The sequence below is a fragment of the Perissodus microlepis genome, chromosome 12, assembly GCF_051167445.1.
Source record: "Perissodus microlepis isolate ML-2025 ecotype Zambia chromosome 12, ASM5116744v1, whole genome shotgun sequence".
Classification (NCBI taxonomy): domain Eukaryota; kingdom Metazoa; phylum Chordata; class Actinopteri; order Cichliformes; family Cichlidae; genus Perissodus; species Perissodus microlepis.
Window position 1 is genome coordinate 18,115,577 of NC_140472.1, and position 22,148 is coordinate 18,137,724.

The following is a 22,148-nucleotide window of genomic DNA, read 5'->3' on the forward strand; positions in this document are numbered from 1 at the left end:
TTTAATATTTAGTATTTACTGTTATATTCCCATAGATCATCATGATGTTGTTTATTATGTTGCACTTTTTTTTTCTTCTGCTTGTTTTCTCTTTTTTCTTTCTCAACAGGTGATCCAAGTGATTGATATATGTATTTTTTGTCTGCTTATTTTGTTGGTTTTTGTTTTTTGCCCTTTATCCCCATCCCTCTTCCCCGCTGTTTTTCTTTCCCTCTTTCTTTCTCCCCTTTCTTTTCCCCAGCCAAGTCTGTCCTGTATTTAGCAAGTGAAAATGAAATAAAATAAACAATAAAAGGTGAATCAAATTGACCATTACGGCAAGGCTGGGATGGTCCATTTGGTAAAGTAAATCCGTTGGGCATCTTTCTTCGCCTTTAGACAATAATTCTGATGGCAAAAGAGCCAAACGGGACAGGCTAAAAAAAAGAAAAAAAAAATGAATGATTTTGTTTTGAGTCATTGAAACAGTTGGAACAGTTTCCAAAAAACTTGCCAGTCTCCAATGAATCCTTGCACTAATTAGACTCATTAGGCTCAATCCAGCGTAGGCCAAACAGTTTCATAAACCTGATCTTGTTTTTGACAGGCTGCAGCAAAGTGTCATCATGTGTGCCTGTGTCAGCCAGTCGAGTGTATGGTAAGAAGCACAGTGTGTTACCACGTGCTTGCGTGCACTGCTCAGTGCTGTCAGAGAGTCCACAGTGAAAGGTGTGATCTTAAGTGTGATTTTTGTGCTCAGAGTGAAATAATCACACTTTTCCCAGTGGTCACACTTGTCAATCAGATGTCTTAAACTTACATTTCAGGGGTCACTTCACTGATGTCAATGCTATAAAAACATTTTTAGATGTTTTTAATCATATAGATGGACAAATTATAAGGCAAAAGGTGCATGAAAAAAGGAAGTCAGAGGCCCCCTGTGGACAGAGCCAGGCTTCTCTTAGTACTTTTAAAAGCTTGTACGGTATCCATGGTATAAAAGTGCAACTTCAATGTTTGGTTCAAATCGTAAAATAAGAGGGTTTCTGACTTTGTCAATAACCACACATGGTCTACACTAATACACATTCAAAACTGGCACCACAGAGAACCTGAGTGTGTGGCTCACAGCACATTGGTGGATGGAAGCTGCCCAGCATGCAATAATGGTGCACCCAGTGGTACCTTAGGAATCCCCCAGCATATCAAGCAGTACCCAGCTCAGCCACACAGCAGTCTGTTTTACCTGATGCCCTGTAGTAGGAGATATATACAACAAAATATTCTATTTTTCTTGTTTGTGGGCAGTATTTTACAGTAACCAGAGTATTTATTTTTTCTAGTTGTCGATCAGTCTTCTCTAAACCTACTAGCTGACTCGTCGCCTGAGCTGCTGTAACACTGTGGTCTTACAGATTAAGTGTTTTGAAAGTTGTTAGTGGGTTTCTAAGTGGAAAAGCTGGGATGTGCCTTCAAAATTCCTGTTATGTGTTGACATTTAACGAGTGGGCTCAGACTTGTGCATGCTATTAGGCAGTCTAATAACTAAGCGTACGATGGGAAGAACATGTGCTATTAACTCCAAATGTTCAAAGACAACACAGTCGTGAGTGGTCCTGCCCATTTGAGCGTGTGAAGCTTAGCCAGAATCAATCTGAGCAATCGATGCTAATAACTTACTAGTATGCCTGCGTGCAAACAGATTGTTAACTAGTGAGATGAGAGTGACAGGAGACATGATGGGATCTGCACCCTCATTACTAACAGAAGCTTATTAAATTTAAGCCTCATCAGTTATGTTTTGTTCCTAGCTAGAAGGAGAAAGTACAACCACAGGTCCTGCATCTGAGCCTACCTTTCTGTGTGGAATTTGTAAGTTTCCTTGTGTTTATGTGGATTCCCCGGCTACTCCAGCTTCCTTCCTCAGTTCAAAAACATGCATGTTAGGATTCTGCATTTATTTTTAAAGTGTGTGCCTGTACATCTTTCTGTTGATTTGCTCACCTCACGCCCTGTGATAGCTAGCTCTTAAAAATGTCAAACATCCAGTGAGTGGCAATTGTTCACATGGATAAGTGATGTTGATGAGAGGTTAGAGGAGAATGTGTGCACATGCTCTGAAAAACTGAACTGCTAAAGAGTGGAAAAAGCTTGGATTAAAAAATCTGTCTTTGGCCTGAGGCGTGCAGATGGTGAGCTCAGAGAAGAACATCATGGACCCAACCTGCCACGAGTCAACAGTCCAGGCAGCTGCTGCTGGTGTAATGATATGAGGAGTGTTTTCATGGTAGTTAGTGTTTGAAAGTTAGCGTAGGTGCTTTTATTGCCACAGTTTACCATCTTGTAATAGTCCATTAAAAAAAGCCATCTCCAACTGGTTTCATGAACATGACAGAGAGGCCATTTTGCTTAATTTGCCTTTTCAGTAGACTTGTAGTCAAGACCGCCTAAACCAAGACCAAGACAGACCGAGTCAAGACCAAGACAAAGTCGAGACGAGACCGAGACAAAAAAGCCTTTAAACTGCAGCCAGGTGCTGCTTCGTTTACGGGTGTCAGGCATATTTATGTGTTTTTGCAATGCACTCGCACAGCCCTCCTCACCGCTGTCTACTGTCTCCCTCACTTACTGAGAGGACAGACACACGCTCCACTTGACTGTCGCGTCTCTCACCCTCTGTTTTTCACATAATGATATTATCCTATATCCTCGCATGAGATTGGCCACAATATGGAGGGATTGGAGCATAGCTGAGCCACTGTGTGAGAGCTGAGCAGCGAAAGGAAATTAAGTGAGGAGCCGGCTCTCGCTCAATGGGAGTCGACTCTTCTGATTCACTACAAAGCGCTCTCTAAGCACGGCTCTTAGAGCTGGTGCTTTTGCGCATGACACATTATCGAACTTTACGTTGTGTGTCGATCTGAGACAGCAAGACTGAGACAGCAAGACCAAAACAAGACCGAGGAATCCGAGACCAAGACAAGACCAAGACCACGTAAAAATGGTCTCGAGACCACATCCAACTCTACTTTTCAGTCATTTGATCTTAATCCACAAGACACTTTTTGAGTGTGGTAGAACTGCATATTACTGGTACGAGAGTGCAGATGATGAATGAACAGAAATGATGGGATGTAATATGACAACCGGAAACAGAAACTCATGAATCCATGCCTATGAGAACTGAAGCTGTTTAAGAGCTCAACAAGTAACAGGATACTGTGCCTAATAAAGTTTATATGATCCTAAATTACACTCCTTAGTTATGCAAGCACCAATTTGTTAATGTTCACTCACAGCCACTTCATTAGGCACATTACATAATTAGGTGCAATCACATGACAGCAATTCACTACTCATAGGCATGTAGACATTTTCAAGATGATCTGTTGAAGTTCAAGCATCAGAATTGAGAAGAAAGGTGACTTAAGTGACTTTGAATGCAGTATAGTTGTTGTTTCCAAACAGAAAATATGCAGTGAGCAGCAGGTCTCTCAGAAAAATAAATCCTCTTTTATGCCAGAGCTCAGATGAGATCTAGACTGCTTTGAGCTGATAGGAAGGAAACAGTACTAACTCCTATAAGTACTGGTAACAACCAAGGTATGCAGAAAATCATCTTAGCACAGTGAATGGAACCAGGCTTGAGGGACTTGAGATAAGAATACACTGGGTGCCACTCTAGTCAGTAAGAACTGGAAACAGGGGCTATAACGCACACAGTCTCACAAAAATCGGACAATATATAGAAGACTGGAAAAACACAGACTTGTCTGGCGAGACTCATCAGAATTTGGCATAAACATGAAAAGAAAAGAGGAATCCTTCTTCCTTATGTCAACAGATCAGGGTGTGTAGGTTGTGTAATGGTTTGGGGGAAACTTTGTTCCCATTAGTAGCAGATGAGCATCTTTTTAAATCTTTATAAGTTTAAAAAAAAATCTTAAACTGGTTTCTTGGACATGAAAATGAATTTACTGTATGCAATTAGCCTCCGCAGTCATCAGATCTCAATCCAATAGAGCACCTTTGGGATGGGATACAACAGGAGATAGGCCTCATGTAATAATAATAATAATATCAATAATAATAACAATAACAATAATAATAATAATAATAATAAGAAGAAGAAGAAGACATGGGATATTTTTCCAAGGCACTTGTATAATTATTAGCTTAATTCGTTCATTTGTTTTGACTAAGTAACTCAACTTGGTGCATAATTTAACACAAAGGTTTCCTTATATGTTCTGAATGTAACAAACTGCATGTTACTGTGCAACTCAATTCTAAATATTTCACATGCTGTGACTGTGTGGAAGTCAAAGATGTTTCCTAACAACCAAACAAAGTGTCTGTCATAAAAATATTTTTCTAATTACTAATCTGTTGTTTTCAAAACATGCCATTTCCAAAGCTCCCAAACGTTTACACTTTTAAAAAGGCTCCAAAACTCCCGAACATTGTTTGGTTGTTATGGCTGGCTGCTCTAAATCTTGACTCATCTCTCAAAGATGGCCTAAACAGTAGAAACACTACTTTAATATACATACTGTTGTCTAAAATAGGTTATCTTACTGCTTCTTCCTATTTTCTTTTTAATCAAAAAAAGTTACAATAATCATACTAACAGGGATGGCTTTTGTTTCAGATGAGTTGCCTCTGACAAAAGCAAAAAAACCTTTTAATGTGATTTGAGCAGATGGCGATATTTGTTTTGGGGGATACACCCTAATGTGTGTTACAGTATGAAGACATGCAGATGCTCTATCAGAGAAACAACGCACAGGTGTAAGATGTTCAGAGTAAACCAAAGCTGAGTCTGGAGGACTCTAAGAACAATCAGCTGTCCTGGTTCCACAGCTGGAGAAAACTTACTCTGAACTAACCAGGTATAATCCTGGATCAAACTTTAATCAGTGACCATTGGGTACACCACATGTCTAGTCTGCTTCTTGAATCAGATCACCTGTATAATGAACAAGAAAAAGTAGAACTACATTCAACATACAGCAGAGAAAATACTTGGATTGAGACAGATCAGGATGGTGACCTTAAACGTCTGTGGAATGAGGTGTAAGATGTGAAGATACTGTGAAATGAGAGGAAGGTGTAGCTATGAATGACAGAGAAACAGGAAACTATCTTGAAAAGGATGCAGACAAAAAACATGTCACACTTGATATAAAAAGAAGAAATCCTGGACACAGCTGAATGTAAAACAAACAAACAAACAAACAAAACCCCTTTAAGTAAATTTCCGTTCTTTACCTATAAATCCACATAATTATCATTGAATAGTTCATTTAAAGTTAGTCCTGAGTTCACTGAACTTTAGAGTTAAAGGCAGTGAACTTGTATTAAGATTCTTGTGACTTATCTTACACTGTGAAACCTAAATATTGGCGAGTACTCTAATAACCTCACAGTGTACCTTAATACACTTACTGACTTCAGTGAGTAACCAACAGAACCTTGTTCTAATGACCGGAGCTTGACTAATAATTCTGATGTGAATCTAGTGGGAAGTGTAACAGCTTTTTAGATTTTAAGCACTGTTACCTCACAGTGAGTGAAGCTGGGGCATTTCTGTGTGGAGTTTGCAACTCCCCATGTTTGCGTGGGTTCTCTCATAGGTGTGAATGTGAGTGTGAATGGATGCCTATCTCTCTGTGTTAGCCCTGTGTCAGATTGGCAACCCGTCCAGCGTTTACTCAGGATAAGGATAATTAGGAATAGAAAGGCTAGATTGATGGGTTAAACAATAAATATGCAATACCAGGGGTTCACTCCCTGCTTTCTGTTTATGACTACCAAATAACAACAATGTAATGTACATCATTCAGCACACAGGGGTCTGCACTGCCCCCCTATGGCCTTTAGATTCAACAGCAGCTCTTATACTGAGTAGATGGGTCCCCCTTTGAACTGATTTGGCTGATTTCACCTGTTTCCAGTGAAAAGTGGAGTTTACATGTGGTGGACATTTGCTGCAAAAGAACTACAGATGTGTTAACAGAAGTCAATCAAACACACCCATGCAGAGCTGAATTCACATCCAAACTGCCAAACTCTTTTTTGTTGACACTGACAAATAAAAATGCTACTCTATCTGGTGTTTTTTCAGTCTAATGACTCTAATGATGTTGACAACATCAACTCAGAATGTTTTTGTTTTTATAAGTAACACAGAGCCACAGAAACTACTCAACACACAAAACAGGAAATACTTGCTGGAAACATAAATACTTCATTTAAAAACAAAACAACATTCACACTCTACAAGAGGAGTGTGTCTTGGCAAAGAAACACTGATGCAATAAGGCATGGTTTATTTGGTCTTCTTGCCTTTGCCCTTTCCTTTGTCCCTTTTGGCCTTTTTGCTTTTGGCCTTATTCTTTAAGGCCTTGCGAACGCTGTAGCCTCTCCACCAGGCCTGGATCAGAATGGCAGCTTTGGTCTTCAACTCCAGCTCTCTGATCTCCTCCTGTCTCTTCTCTTCAGCCAGCCGCCTCCTCTCCTGGATCTGATTGTATTCCATCTCCAGGGTAGAAAAGGGTTTCTCAAACTTCTTCCGCTCATTGTCCTCCATTTCATAAGCATTTTCATTCACCTCCAGTTTGGCCTGAGAAAGGCGATGGTGGCATTGGGGGTGTGTTGTGTCAAAAGTGGAGAAGAGGGAGATGGCAGTGGATATGGTTGTGGAGTGAAGAAAAAACAGAAAAGTGGTGAAAATATAAGAAATGCTTTCACTGACACTGAGCATCCTTAATTTACTAAGGACATAAAAAGGTAACAATGACCTAAAAGAAAACCCAGGACAACACCTTTATTTCCAGATGTTATACAAGAGTAAATACAACAGTTCTGGATTTTAAAGCATAGAAACTTGGATGTTATTTTATATGCTGTGATAGAGCAGATCATGTATGCCACAGTATCCTTGGGCAAGATTATGAACCTAAGTTGTTTTGAGTGCTCAAGTAGAAACGTTATATATAAGAACCAGCTGATTTACCAATTACAATGAGCTCATAGAATAAATATAAGTTTTATGTGTAAAATTGAAAATTAAATGTGTAAACACTTTCCCCATTGGATGCTTACTAGGGGTAACCATTGTTTTTCTTTTCTGAACTGAGTGGTTTCGGGCCTGCTTCCTGAACAAACTGACTGGGATTGTTTTCTATACAGGAACCTATTCTAATGGTCATCAAACTACATCTTTATTGATATAACCTTAGGTGTCAAAACTTGTCATTAAGTGTACAGGGCTGTCACGTGTTAATATTGAGCTGGTACTGTACTGTAAATACAGTAAATGTCACAACTTTGCATGGCAGGATTAGCCAGGATACTGTGGCATACAGTTTACCCAGTTTATTGTGAGGTGTCACATACTGTGCAACTGTGATAACCTTAACATAATATTTTAGGGACATATTCTGAATATAGTAATGAGTAATAAGTTTGTAGAAAGACCCCATGTTAATATTTTACAGACCATTTCTGGTACTTTGCAGTACTTTGCAGTGGAAAGTTTGTACCTGGATTTCTCCTATTTCGTTGTCAAACTTTTGGATTAAGGAGTCAATTTTCCCTTGCATCTTTTCATTTTTCTGCCAAAAAACAATAACAGTGAACATGAGTTTAATGAAAACCAAATACACTACCACAAGTAAAACATGAAACCTTATTGTTACACTAAACGTACCTCTTGGAGTAATCTCTCAGCCTGTCTGTTCTCAAGCACAACATTTTTGAGCTGAATTTTCAGTTGATCAATTTCCTGCTGTAAACGGTCCTGCTTCAGCTTTGACACCTGAATGTGTGCCTGCACCTGTTTGTCTTCAAAAGGCGACATGTTATCATCTGACACATCACCTTCTTGAGGGCTGCACGCCTGCAGCAAACTTTCCAAGTGTTTGATTGTGTTCTCTTTCTGGGAAATCTGTGATATCAAAAGCAATGGATAGGAGGTGAGAAGATGGAAAAAATGAAGATTCTGCTTCTCTAGATGCTAATGAAAAAGCCTTGATACCTTACCTCAGCATCTACTTGCTGTATAGCTTTAGCTACTTCTTCTTCCTCCAGTGAAATATTTTTCTCCAGATCTTTTGCAGAGGATGAAAACTCTTTCTGCTTTGTGATGAGCTGTAGCTCCTCGTCCGGGCTGATCAGAAACTTTTCTACCATGTGGCTATGAAGCACCTTTAATCCTTTAATTAATTTGTACTCCTTTTCCTCTATTTTTATATCTAGTTCTGCCCTCAAGCCAATAATGCCATCTGAATGGGCTCGGCAATAACGGAGAATATCCCTGACAGAGTTCTTGAGATCATTCCCAAGCTGAGCGCTCTCCTTCTCTCCTCCGATCCTGGCATCTCTTATTTGTTCTTCAACGGACTCCTGTTTGAGACTTTCTAGTTTCTCCAGTCTTTCCACTAAAATCCAATGTTTTTCAAGTGCCTTGCTCAAGTCCTTGTGAACAATCTCAGACTTACTGTTAAGGTGGAGGAGAGCGGGCAGAGCTGCTGCGGTTTCAATTTTACTGATGCAGTTTTCAAGTATGCTTAAAATAATATGAGCCTCACTAGAGAGGTGCTTGCTCTGTACCAAGCAACCATCTTCTGACTGGCTGTTTGGCAGCAATGCCAACCAATCTTCAGACATGTCAACACTCAGTGGCTTCAACTGGGAAAAAAAAAAAAGTCTGGTTTTGTCTACAGTGTCTTAGCTTTTGATAAAGGCAGTGTGTTCTATGAATGAATTTAGCACGAGTTCGTATATTTCACTTTACTCTATATGTCACACTTGTTAAATCAGAAAACTAATTTTAATATTAGACAGTTTTAGTCTAAAGTCACGGGCTCTTTGTGAAGTACTGTATTGGTTTTATTTTATACCTGGTAAATTAATTTTCTTATTAGCGAGCCAGTTAAGTATCTATAGTACTGTGAGTGGTAAACGTTCTAAACTACACATCGTAAATTTAAAAAATGAAAAGGTTGTTCTCGGTTTTTGTTTGCTTGTGGCACATAAGCAGCTTTTACTTTAGTTGTGTAATATACAAAGTTAGCTAAGCTACATACCTGTAGACGTCCCTCAGTATGTGTATGGGTTTTATTTGTTTTCCTGTTGCTAGGATACCAAATAGCCATTTACCGCTTCAGCATTGGATCATATTACAGATTGCTTATGTTGACAAAATATACACACATATATATGAATACTTTACCATATTTCAAACAAATTCATACAGGTATTAGCTTTAAATTAATATACTATGATGTGTTAAAATTGCCGACTTTTACTTTGGAAATATGCATGGTCACTTACTTAGCCTGCCGTTAACTGCTGCTAGTGTCGTAAAAGTTTGTTTATCCAGTTCTGCCCATAAGTTGTAGGTATCTCTAGAGTTTTTGCGGCGTCGTTCTTGCACATAATGTTGCTCTCAAAAAGATAAAGCTAGACGTCAATTAGCTGCGAGTGGTTATCCGTTCTATGTGTAATCAAATTAGTTGTGTAGCTGTGCGGAAATGGTGCTGCCGCGATGGACCCAGACGGACAGCTTGTTAGCCTGCGTGACAGCGAGCCAGTTAAATCGAAGATAGATATTTGTGACAAGGAAGACACCAAATCTGTAAGCTCCCCAACCCCATGTCTGTTTAGCATACTGTAAAAGGCGCTAGAGCCTGTTTTTGACTATTCTACTATCGATATTTGAACTTGCATTTAACACACTGTTCGGTTTGTCTGCTAATATCTAACCCTGCCGTCCGTCCTCAACAAGATGTGCAGTTCTACTGCTGTTTGCGGAGAGGAGAAAACCTTACACTTATTTAGCTGTTAGGTAGCTTATATTAAGTCTGACAAAAAGGTGGAATTCCAAGCAGGTTGCAGTCTGTTTATCTGCTAGCTAGCATGGAGACTGACGACGATGTGCCTCTCATCTTAACCTGGGACGAAGCAAATAGTGGTCTGCTCAGCGAGGAGCCTGAAAGAGGAGACGAAAGTAAGTCTATACAGTGATATCATCACATACCTCTGTAGTCAAGCAATGCAAACAATGTACATATACACCAAGGAAAGGAACATGATCGGGGGAAGTGGTTTGGTGTCTCTACTGTAATGCTGTCGCAGTAGACATGAAAGTAATACACAGATCCCATTAAGAAAGCACACCCGGCCAAAACTAATGCACTCCTGTGTAACACCTGTGTAATAATCCCCACCTTTAAGAAGGCTGTGGTGTTGGGGGTTCGTTCACCCCCAACATTTTAAATACACTATTAGAGTCAAAATTACAACAGACCCAAGTTTCTAAGATTCAATAAGTTAAATCACTACTTCTGTACAGGTTCAGTCTGCTTCTTCTTCTTTTGGCTGCTCACTTCATAGGTCACCACAGCAGATTATCTCCCTCTATCTCACCCTATTCCTACATCCTCCTTTGTCCTGGCAACCCTCTTTTTGTCTACACCCTTGAATCTTCTCTGTGCTCTTCCTCCTTTTCACCTGCCTGGCAGCTCCATGTTCAGGATCCTTTGTTAAATACATCCACTATCTCTCCACTGTACCTTGCCCCTTGAAGTTTGTCTCCTAAGCCCACCGCCTGATCTGTCCCTCTGATATACTCATCTCTAATCCTGTCCATTCTGGTGACTCCTAATCAAAACTCTGCCACCTCCAGCTCTGCCTTCTGTTTTTTTGTCACAGCCACCATTTCCAAACTGTACATTGCAGCAGGTCTCACTATCATTTTGTAAACCTTCAATTTCACTCTTGCTGCTGTCCTTCTGTCACAGACCCACCCCTCTCTTCTTCATCTCTCTTGTGCCGCTGTTTATCGCTTTGGATGGTTGACACCAGGTATTTAAACAAAAACAGTTCAATCAATACTTTTCTAAAGGTAGTCCAGATAAAATGTCAGCTGAGTATTGAACTCTGATGGTTGTTTTTACTGTACACTACAGTATTCAGAGAGGAGTGTTTGCATAAACTGTTTATTTTATTATAGCTGTATATAGATGGAGTTAATGTTGTTTTTTTAACTTACCATAATGCACTTGTGCAGTCAGAAGCGCTGTAATGTTGACAGTCAGCTGCATATATGTTGCACATCCAGGCTCTGCTGTTTGAATGGAGAAAACAGATTGTCCACCAGGCTCTGGGATCACGTGTGGGTGGAGCATGTATGAGTATCTGTGCATCTGCTTGACATAGTAATCCTGCTGCCTTTGTTTTCCTCACATATAAGCTACAAAATGACCCATCTGAAAAACTGCTGGCTCAGCTTAGAACTGTGTGCCCCTCAGCCCCTCCCCGGTGCATATGGGTAGCGTGTGTTTGTGTGTGTGTGTGTGTGTGTGCGTGTGTGTGAGTGAGTATCATTTTCTCTAGCTCTGGCATGAACAGGAAGAGGAGAGGAGTGTTTTTTCTGTCATATATGGGAGTGGTGTACAAGTGGGACAAGTCCTGCTGTTCTTGCCTGCTTGCTGCCAAAGCCTTCTGGAAATAGAGGGAGTATGAACCTGGACTCTATGAAATAAAGCTGCCTCTTATCACTTGAGTGACAAATCACATGCTTGGATAGAAGTGAGGAATTTAGTTTTTATTGCCCATGTTCCGGACCCTTTATTTTTCTGGGACAAGTAGACATGACTGCTGGATCTGTTTATGTGAGCCTGGCGTCACTGTGTTATTGACTGGGAGCTTCAAACGTATTATTGTTCTCAAACAAATGAGTGGTCGGAGTGGCACACAGCAGACGATGGGTGTACTTCTGTCAGAGTAACGGGTAGGCTGCCACTGGATTGGAACTTAAGCTTCTCGTTTCAGCTCAGTCTGCTGCTGTCATGGTGGATAGAAAACATCTGTGACCTGCAGCAAGTTGGATTCTAAGGAGTCGTGCCCGAAGAGAAAATATGTGATGTACAGTGTGTGGGAAGAGTACCCCAACAGACTTGCGCCAGAGTAAAGTATGCAGCTGCAGAAAGCCGCATGGAGGGACAGCTTTGTTTGAGGAAGAACCTGGGACCAGGCTTGAGTTTGAATACTGACTTTGTCTGGATTTTATCTTGGTCACTTGACTTAATTTATACGATATTATGTTTATTTGTTTTAAGCCCTAACATAGGAGTTTCATGTCTTCCGAAGTTAGTCACTCGCTTTCGTCTGGTATTGCAAAATCAGTTCCTTTTGTGGTTTTTCTGTCTCGTGCCTGCATCCTGTTTGTGGTATGACAGAGGCTTAATAGCAAATGTGATGTGATTGAAAGCACACTTTATTACTGACTGGCAGCACTGGGATCAAGGTTCACGTTGTGCCACAGAGTCAGGAGGAAGTAATTTTTCAGTCTGGCAAAAAATGTAATATCACTCTTCTGTGTGACTTTTGTTCCAAAACAAGCAACTGATTCTCAAAGAACTACAAGTGCAGAACCTCAAGAGCATCTGTGATCATTTTAAAAGGGGTCCGCTCTCCAGAGTCCTTTTGATCTCCGGGATATTTCCGGATCTGTAAGGATTTCATCCGGATCCACTTGTGACTTGGTTTCTGTTGTTTGCATCAGGTCTGTGTGGAATGTCTGGCCATCTGTATCTCCAGATGTGTATTGATGCTGGAACGAGACCAGCATACTGTGACTGGGACACACATGTACACTTGGTCCTTGGAAGTGAGGGATGTTAATACCGTCACACAGCTGATGAATCCAGACTGACAAATGGAGAGTTCGCACACACAGGCAGCTGGTTTCCGTGAAGATCAGTCGCATATCGAGAGCCCTGTAGTGACTTCATCCTTTGCCTTACAGTTAGAACTAGAATGCATTGGTAGGCGGATACCCCTTTGTGTGACTCACATAAATAAGGGGTGTATGAGAACACTCACAGTTAAGTCTTGTCTTCCAGATGGAGGAGGCAGTTATGACGTAGTTAACAACGCTGTGATCTCAACGCCTGGCCCACAAAACTACAGATCCCAAAATGTGTCCTTGCGACAAAGCTGGGAGATGAACTACCAAGAGGCAGCCATCTACCTGCAGGTATTTACAACCAGAGCATTGCTGCATTTATTAGTGTATGCACTCATTCACATGATCACATTATAGTTTTATTATACCTTCTACACTGTATTACTTGTAGATAGTTAAACCTTGTCCTCTCCCTGTGAGCTATATTTGCATCCTGAAAAGCTGCAGGATGTTATAAATCTATAAACATGCAAAACTGTGCAAAATAAAATACAAAGGCAGTGTTGATGTACATGAAAGGAACTTTTTGCCAAAAATGGGATTTTTGTCTTGTTGCTGATACAAAAACATAACCTCATAAGGTTTTGTAACTGTATTTTAAAAAGCCACAATTGGTGTAAAAATTATACCCGACTGATTTTATTGGTTGATTATTGGCAGATTTGTTGATTTATACACAGCGTTTATGCAAAAATCTGACTTTTATAATGGTATTGACACATTCAGCAGAATGCAGATTATTGATTTGTAAAACCTTTGAACTGATACGATGGAGATGCCAAGTTGGCCAGTACTGGTCGGTTTGCTTTTATTTTTCTTTTTAGGGAAAGAAGCAATCTTTATTACAAATAAATTCCTGTTTTAAAGTCTCTCTCTTTCTCACAACATGTTTGAATATCCAACCAGTGCAAAATTAATGTCAAAGAACAAACTCATAAACACTGATAAATCAGACAAGAAAGCTGCTGTCAATCAATATTTATCTGTGTGTCTCTTATCAATGTCTGAATGTTTTACTTTCTAAAATTGGCAGTGGCTCCTAGATTTGGTTGGCCTGTTTTAAATCATTTGAAGAGCTGCAAATTAAAAGTAACAGTAAGCACACTTGTGCATTTGATAAATATACATACTTGTATTCGCTTTTTGTATGCCTTTGAGAAGTTCTTTTTACATCGTTGGTCTGAATGTTGAGTTCTGCTCAGTTTAAATTAAGTGCAGAAAAACATTTTCTGTTATGTGGAAGAAAAAAATTGAAAAACCAATTTAAAAAAAAAAACACTCGGGGAATTAAAGCTGTTTAAAAAATTAGAAACGTTCATATCCATACATCCATCCATCACTTTTGCCAACTTGTATGCACAAATGTGTAACTTTTACATTTTCTGTGTAGGAAGGAGAGAACAATGATAAGTTCTTCACTCACCCTCGAAACCCAAAGGCACTTGCGGCGTACCTGTTTGCGCACAACCACCTGTTCTACATGATGGAGCTGCTGACAGGCCTGCTGCTGCTGATGCTTTCACTGTGCGAGGCTCCTGCTGTACCCTCACTGCGCCTGGATGTCTATGTGGGTGAATCTCTACTCGCTAACATACTAATATGAACTAAAAACGCAACTTTACCTTACAGTCGCAGGCCACTTTATAATTTACATCTTGATAACACTGGGTTGGACCCTTATCCTCTTCAGAACTGTACTAATTCTGCAGATTCATCAAGGTGCAGGAAACATTGCTCATAGACATGATAGAATCACACGGTTGCTGCAGATTTGTTGGCTGCACATCCGTGATGAGAATCTCCAGTTCATCCCAAAGGGGCTCTGATTGAAATCTGGTGACTGTGGAGGCCATTTGAGGACAGTGAATTCTCTGTCTCAGTTTGAGATTAGTTTTGTGACATGGTGTGTTGTCCTGCTAGAAGCAGCCATCAGAAGATGGGCACAATGTGGTCATAAAGCGATCCAAATGATTAGCAGCAATTTGGTTTGTTTAAAGGATGCTCAGTTGGTACTAAGGGGCCCAAAGTGTGCCTAGAAAATATCTCTCATTACACCACTAGCATCATGAATCATAACCCCAAAACAGGAGGGATCCATGCTTTCATGTTGTGTACACCAGTTCTACCAGCAGGTTTCCTTGACATGCCTAAACACCATGTGATATGTCATGTGATTGGCTCATTAAAGACTTGTGTTGATGTGCAGTTTAATAGGTGTACCTAACAAAATGACTAATGAGTGGCTAGTTTCCTTTATAACTTGTGTATTTGATGCCATTCAGGTCCATGCCACGCTGGAGCTGCTGGCTTTGGTTATGGTGGCATTTGAGCTATGCATGAAACTCCGCTGGTTAGGCTTCCACACCTTCATACGGCACAAGAGGACAATGGTTAAGGTAACTGTTACATGTTAATAATTTCATAATTATTGTGCGTGTGTGTGTGTGTGTGGCAGTCGGGTTGCTGTTACATTGTGTGGATCTCAGTTACGGTCAGAGGTCATGTTTTCTAAAAAACCTCGTGAATATGATAACTCAAAAAGAAAGTCAACTGGGTTTTTCAAATTCATACCATAGTTGTATCTACTAATAATCACAGATGACTTTAAATGAGGGAATGTACAAAAAAATGGGAAAACAGAGGGACAGATATGTTTGCTTCTGGGGAAAAGACACACCACACACACACAAGCATAAATGTGAGCAATGACGTCAACCACTTACGTAGGTGATACAAAGATTCCCAACAGACGTCTAAATTAGGGATTAGTCTGAAGAAAGGCGATTAAACTTTGCTATCTGCAGATCTGATGTTATAGTTTGGGATTCAGCTTTCATTATCCTACACTGTACATGTTGTCTTATCTCTTTGCACAGACGTGTGTGTTACTGGTACAGTTTGTGGAGGCCATAGTGGTTCTGATCCGACAAACTTCTCACATGCGAGTGACCAGAGCGCTCAGACCAATATTCCTGGTGGACTGTAGATATTGTGGTGCTGTGCGCAGGTAAATAATGACTTTCACACACACACAGATTCAGTCTGGCCCAAGTCATTGCCACAAAGTAGATATTACATTTTTGATTGAGCACAAATTTGACTTGCATACTGGAAAATACTAGCGGGAACAGAGAGACTAGTCGTCCCCGCCCGGGCGCCAAGCAACCGTCTTGCCATATGAAAGAAAACGGTGACTCAATTCTGTGGGTTTGTAAAGCCAGACAAAATTAAACAAACTCAGTGAGATTTCAGCTCCAACTATCTTGCTAACAAATGTTTCTGAGAAGTTCTTTTGTTTTCTGTTGTGGCCACCCACAAGGCAGTTGTCACTGACGAGGTTTCTTTCATCCAATCAGAAACTTGCGTCAGATCTTCCAGTCTCTCCCGCCTTTTATTGACATCCTCCTGCTGCTGCTTTTCTTCATGGTTATATTTGCTATTCTTGGTAAGAGTGCATAAAGAAACACTTTGATTATTTTCTGTCCTCTATTTGTTAAACTTGTTTATTCAAGCAGAGGAAACGCCTCATGAAGAAAGCTGTTTTTGTTAATGTTCGTATTTGATTAGCTCTTTGTGTCCTCCAGGCTTCTGTCTCTTCTCCACGAACACCTCTGATCCGGTATGTTGAGTCTTCCTTCTCACTTACAAGAGTTTGTTTGAGTCATGTCATTTCAGGGATTTGGGTGGTTCTTCTCTTTGTGCCAGTTTTGTGTCTGGTCATATTTCCTGTCTTGAACCCTATCCTCTCACCACAGTACTTCAACACTATGGAGAACAGCCTTGTCAGCCTGTTTGTGCTGCTGACCACAGCAAAGTAAGCACGGCAATACACGTACTACTGCCGCTTGGTTATCTTTACACATGGGGCATGTAAGCAGTGCTCACCACGTTTAGAGCTTCTCATAAATCCTTTTACCACTTTTGCTTAATCTGCTTCCACATTTTTTTTATTTTTTGCATCTTATGACTCGGTCTGCATCTGATGACATCTCTCTTTCATTTTTGTAGTTTCCCCGATGTGATGATGCCAGCATACTCCAAGAACCGCTGGTCCTGTGTTTTCTTCATTGTATACCTCTCTATCGAGCTCTACTTTATCATGAACCTGGTAGAAGAAGCTTGTTTTTTTTCACAATTTCTGAGGTGTCTTTGAGTCCTATTGAAAATACACATGGCTTGAAGTTTTCCCAGTTACTCATCATCGCCGTCTGTGCCCCCCTCTCCAGCTCCTGGCGGTCGTGTTTGATACATTTAATGATGTTGAGAAAATGAAGTTTAAATCTCTCTTGCTTCACAAACGCTCTGCTATCGACCACGCCTTTCAGCTGTTAGTTAGCCGTCAGGTATGCCTGTTTTAGTTTTTTATTATTATTATTATTTGTAACATGTCTTTCCTTTTTCTTTAACACTGTCAGGTGTTTTCTTAATCTTTTCTAACGTTTCTCTGTGTTACACAGAGACCGATGGGTGTGTCTCTGAAGCAGTTCGATGGTCTGATGCGTTTTTACAGACCACGCATGTCTGCAAGAGACCGCTTCCTCACTTACAAAGCTCTTAACACATCAGGGGCTCCCATGCTCAGGTAACTGTCTCCCTTCCACTTCTCAGAATGAAAATCCTTTTACATTGATTTGCTTTGTCACTGATTTAATGGTGGTGTGTTCTGTTGCAGCCTGCAGGACTTTTATAAGTTCTATGAGGTCACTGGCCTTAAATGGAAGGTAATTAGCCTGACATTTCTGCTGTGTAGCTGCTCTATTTTTGTGCTCCTCTGGTTGATTCAAATATACATTTACTGTCAATCTGTGTGTTGTTTAGGCACGTCGCAGTGGAGAACACTGGTTTGATGATCTTCCACACACAGCCTTCCTCATTTTCAAAGGAAAGTTCTCTTTCTCTCTTTTCTTCTGTTGTCAGGCAAAATAAGATTGGCTCTTGATCCCTTATTGTGGATACTTTCCTCTCTACTTTATTAGGTATCCATTTGCTTGTGAAGTCAAAGGCCTTTCAGTATGCTATGTGTAAGTGTAATCATTGACCTTCTCCCAGCTGCTATCAGTGATACTGATCAAAGTCTCTTATCAAAGTGTTTTTGTGACTGTAGATGTGGTGGTGGCCATCAACGGTGTTTGGATCCTTGTGGAGACGTACCAGCTGAATAGTAAGATCTTTAACCGTAATCTGCAGTACTGTGCAAAAGTCACGAACCCCTCATATCTTGATATTTTGCCTTTAAGGAGCCAGACTTTCTTGTCATTTTAAATTGGTTTTGAGCAATAGTTCTCCATTCTTTCTGGCGGCCTTTAAAAGCTTTTCTTTCGACATTGGCTGCTTTTTTACTTAGGCCAGTCCTCATCCCTGACCGTTTTCAGTGGAATGTTTTTGTTGTTTGATAAACCGCTTAACTCTGACCTATGACTCAATGATAAAAAAGGCCCCTAACTCAAGGGATGAACCAGTGTTGTGTCTACACATAAAAGACAACTAAGCAAAAAAATAATAATAATTATTAATATTCCATCTTTAGGCATATTATTACTAGCACCCTGATGTAGAAAGGGATAACTTGTTTCCATTTCTATAGTTGAATCTATGAAAAACAGCACAAATGAACAACATCTGAAAGTCACGTCCTTAAGAAATTGAAAGAAATTCAGCAAAGACCTGATGCAGGATCCCGAGAGATGCATCTGGCCATTCAGTCGATCCATCTACTGTACACTGAAGCCTCATCAGAAAAGGTCTCAGTGGAAGGGTGGCTGTCAAGAAGCCATTCTTGAGGAAGGGAAACGGGAAGAAAACGCTGAGGTTTGCCAAATTACACAAGAACTGGACTGAATCAGTGGAAAATGTGTCTGATAGAGTGAAGAACAATAAATTTGACATTTTTGGTCAAATCATTGTCAGTATGTACAGAGGAAGTCAGAAAAGAAGTACAACAGTGAGTGTCTACATCCATTTGTAAAGCATGTTGGAGACTCTCATTGTTTGGGGCTCCATTTCAGCCAGTGGTTTTGGGGCTGTTGACAGGATTGTGAATGCAGAAAAGTACTGCCAGATTTGGATTCACCATGCAGTATATTCTGCAAAACGTCTAACTGACAACAGCTTAATTATTTAGCATGACAATGAACTCAAACACATTGGCAATGTGTTTAATCTACCTAGGTAGGTTAGCTTCCCCAGAACCTGGACCTCAACATTATTGAAGCAGTGTGGGATCATCTAGATGGAGAGCAGAACTAAAAGGGAGCCAACATCCAAAGAAGAGCTTTGAATGTCCTTGAAGTAGTCTTCAGTATTCCTGAAGACCTATGCCTATGAGAGTTCAGGCTGTGCTGAAGAATAAAGGTGGTCATACCAAATATTGAATTTCAAGCTCTTAATAATTGCACAAACTCAGTTTTTGCTTTATACACGTATGGTTGCATGTGTTCCAGTGAATAACTGCGCTTAATTTCCTGGCAATATACTAAAAAAAATGCCCCAAGACTTTTGCACAGTACTTAGGCATGTGTTCCAATACTCCAGGTGTTTTACCTTCCTCTCCTCTTGCAGGTGGATTTTCCTGGTCCAAATTGGTTCCCTGGAGTTACATTGTTTTTCTGACCAGTAAGTAGGCTGCATGGCACCCTCCCCACCCAAACCCTGCACCCCACATAGAAAGTCCAGATAGTATTAAAATGTCATAAGGTGTCGAGGATTAATTACAGTCGTTTACACTGTGTGTCTGTCCTTCCACTTTCAGTTTATGGTGTAGAAGTGTTATTGAAAATATCAGGTTTGGGGCCAGTTGCCTATTTCAGCTCTGGGTGGAATCTGTGAGTAACACACATTGAAAACACAAATCTGTGCTGCATCTAAAACTCAAACTGTGCACTCTGTTAAACACAAACAATGTCTAAATCAACAGACTCCATTTGAGTGTGGAAATTTTAGGAATCTTTAATAATTAAATGTGACATGTTGTTTTTCAGTAGGCCTACTTATATTTAAAAGAAAATCACAGAAATGCCTCTGAGCTGATATGAAACCCTGTTTCTCTGCTTTTGCTGGTAATCCTCATTGTGCTCTTCTGTCCAGGTTTGACTTCTCTGTGACGGTTTTTGCCTTCTTGGGCCTCATTGCTCTCGCCTTCGATAAGGAGCCGTTCTACTTTATTGTAATTCTCAGACCGCTTCAGCTGCTAAGGTATGATTTCCGATCTCCTTTAACGTGACAGCAGGTATGCACATAATGGCAATAGTCATTTATTTTACATTCAAATTTCTGTGTGTTGCCTTTTGCAGGTTATTTAAGATAAAGCAGAGGTATCGTAATGTTTTAGACACCATGTTTGAGCTCTTCCCCAGGATGGCCAGTCTAGGGTTGACATTAATCATCTTCTACTATTCCTTTGCTATTGTGGGAATGGAGTTCTTTGCAGATGTGGTTTACCCCAACTGCTGCAAGTGAGTCGTGGTGTCATGAGACGCAAATGGAAAAAGTGGGTCTCTCCATTGGCGATTCATTACTTCATTAATTTATTCTTCCTTTTTTCTCTCCCTCTCAGTACGAGCACAGTGGCCGATTCCTACAGACTGATCAACAACACACAAGGCAACAAAACAGTGCTGGAAGAGGGCTACTATTATCTCAATAACTTCAACAACATCCTCAGTAGCTTTGGTAATAATCCCTTTTTCCTTTTTGTCAAAATTCTGTATTTGTATATTATCTACATCTGTTGTGTGTTCATGTGCGTTATTATTCTGACTGCACCAGTTTTCTAGAATTTTAAAAACATTTACTCATTTTTTGTTTATCTCCAGTGACTCTGTTTGAACTGACCGTGGTCAACAACTGGTACATCACTATGGTGAGATTGAGTTTATCTGTGGTTCAAAATCTGTCGCCACTCGGCAGCCTGAGCACAGATCGTCGGGTGTCTGACTGCTTTTTGCTCTTTCACAGGAAGGAGTGACGTCTATGACGAGCCACTGGAGCCGTCTGTACTTCATGACTTTTTATATAGTTACAATGGTGAGTAGGAATGCGAACAGAGGAACAAAACAAAACTCAGAGGTTTTGCATATCTGAGACAAATTGAAGCCTTTTATTCTTTATCAATGCTTCTATCCAGCCCTGAGGAGCCTGTGTAGTCTTACTTTAATGTTGTCCTCTGCATTCGTTCTCTGCATAATCTACTGAAGAATCAGTGTGTGGGAATGTAACCATATTGCACACAATGTTTTGTCTGTGCACTGTGCAGGTGGTGATGACCATCATCGTGGCGTTCATTTTAGATGCATTTGTGTTCCGCATGAACTACAGTCGCAAGAACCGGGAACCGCTAGAAAATCCAGAGGGTGGGTTTGAGTGTGTGTGAGATTGTATGCAGGTTAAGAGTTGTCAGCCAGGATCTAAATTAAATGTGTTTGTACATGCTGTAGATGAGAATGGGATCGTGTTTGAAGTAGAGGTGAGTCGTGATGACGTTCTCGCCGCTCTCGAGCTGTACAAGCAGATGTGCCCAGGATCGTCTTCCCTCAGCTCTCTGCAGGGAGTCTTACAGACTATGGACAAAAGTGGGGTAAGAACACACGCAAACAGCAAGAAGTCGTCTTCTTCTGCTCTTTAAGTCCCTCTAATTAATTTTCACTCCCGATTTGTTGTGCGCAGCACTCGTCTTTAGTGTACCTAGGTCGCAGGTCTAGGACGAAGAGCGACCTCAGCATGAAAATGTACGAGGAGGAGATACAGGTAAGAAACTAAAGATGTAATCCTGAATACCATGTCAGGACTTGGACTATCATGATGTGTTGGTCTTTTCTGGGTTGTTTCTTAAGGAGTGGTATGCAGAATATTCGAGGGAAGCCCTGCCTGAACCAGACCAAAGCCTGGAGCGGGATCCAGACAGCCCCATGCCTGACTTGTCTCCCTTCCCAGAGCCTCAGCTCAACTCACAGACTGGACCTCACAGCATCAATTAATGCAAAGTTTGCTAGGGAAACATGCACATTGTCATTCCAACATTTTCCTTTCAAGGCAGAAGCTGCAGTAATCAGGAAGCCTGGACTCCCATATTATGTGTGCATATACTGCTGTTGGCCTTTTGTGCCCTATTGTAAATCATGACGCATCTAAACCTGATGCCTTAGTTTAACGGCTCCTCTGATCAGTATTAACACACCCACTGAGTTTTCCAAAGACCAAAATATATAAACACTTAATACTCCTTTTAGCTCAACTGAACAAATTATGACATTTTCCCTCAACTAATGTCTCAGCAGACTTAGAATATTTTACTTTTATATAACTTCTTATTCTGTAATGTATTTGAGTTTATTTGAATAAACTGTTAGAACTTGTCAAACTGATGTTCATTGATGTTGCTGGATTATAACACTGCTGGCTGTAAAAATTACCTATT

The 22,148-nt window shown here is 40.5% G+C and overlaps 2 protein-coding genes across 4 annotated transcripts; one reads left to right on the top strand and one right to left on the bottom strand.

The window, feature by feature from the left end:
- Nucleotides 1–3,968: 3,968 nt before the first annotated feature.
- On the bottom strand, nt 3,969–9,331 carry drc10 (dynein regulatory complex subunit 10). Of its 2 annotated transcripts, XM_084945931.1 has the most exons (5): nt 9,072–9,331; nt 8,026–8,673; nt 7,694–7,930; nt 7,527–7,598; nt 3,969–6,604 (listed from the first exon to the last, which is right to left on the bottom strand). In XM_084945931.1, exons 1-5 carry the CDS (start codon nt 9,138–9,140, stop codon nt 6,311–6,313), a joined length of 1,320 nt encoding a protein of 439 aa, XP_084802057.1. In that variant the 5' UTR covers nt 9,141–9,331; the 3' UTR covers nt 3,969–6,310. The 2 variants fall into 2 exon arrangements, with proteins under 2 accessions (XP_084802057.1, XP_084802056.1); XM_084945930.1 differs by lacking the exon at nt 9,072–9,331 and having other exon boundaries at nt 8,026–8,949.
- Nucleotides 9,332–9,353: 22 nt separating this feature from the next.
- On the top strand, nt 9,354–22,095 carry tpcn1 (two pore segment channel 1). 2 transcript variants are annotated; one of them, XM_084945927.1, is made up of 26 exons: nt 9,354–9,994; nt 12,894–13,027; nt 14,127–14,303; nt 15,019–15,132; nt 15,613–15,743; nt 16,093–16,181; nt 16,321–16,355; nt 16,492–16,550; nt 16,745–16,844; nt 16,963–17,079; nt 17,194–17,318; nt 17,409–17,457; nt 17,555–17,616; nt 17,711–17,757; nt 17,841–17,897; nt 19,295–19,348; nt 19,485–19,557; nt 19,820–19,927; nt 20,026–20,187; nt 20,289–20,404; nt 20,548–20,594; nt 20,690–20,758; nt 20,988–21,084; nt 21,169–21,308; nt 21,398–21,478; nt 21,565–22,095. In XM_084945927.1, the coding sequence occupies exons 1-26, from the start codon at nt 9,904–9,906 to the stop codon at nt 21,706–21,708; spliced, it is 2,478 nt and encodes an 825-aa protein (XP_084802053.1). In that variant the 5' UTR covers nt 9,354–9,903; the 3' UTR covers nt 21,709–22,095. The 2 variants fall into 2 exon arrangements, with proteins under 2 accessions (XP_084802053.1, XP_084802052.1); XM_084945926.1 differs by lacking the exon at nt 9,354–9,994 and adding an exon at nt 11,538–12,815.
- The last annotated feature ends 53 nt before the right edge of the window (nt 22,096–22,148 follow it).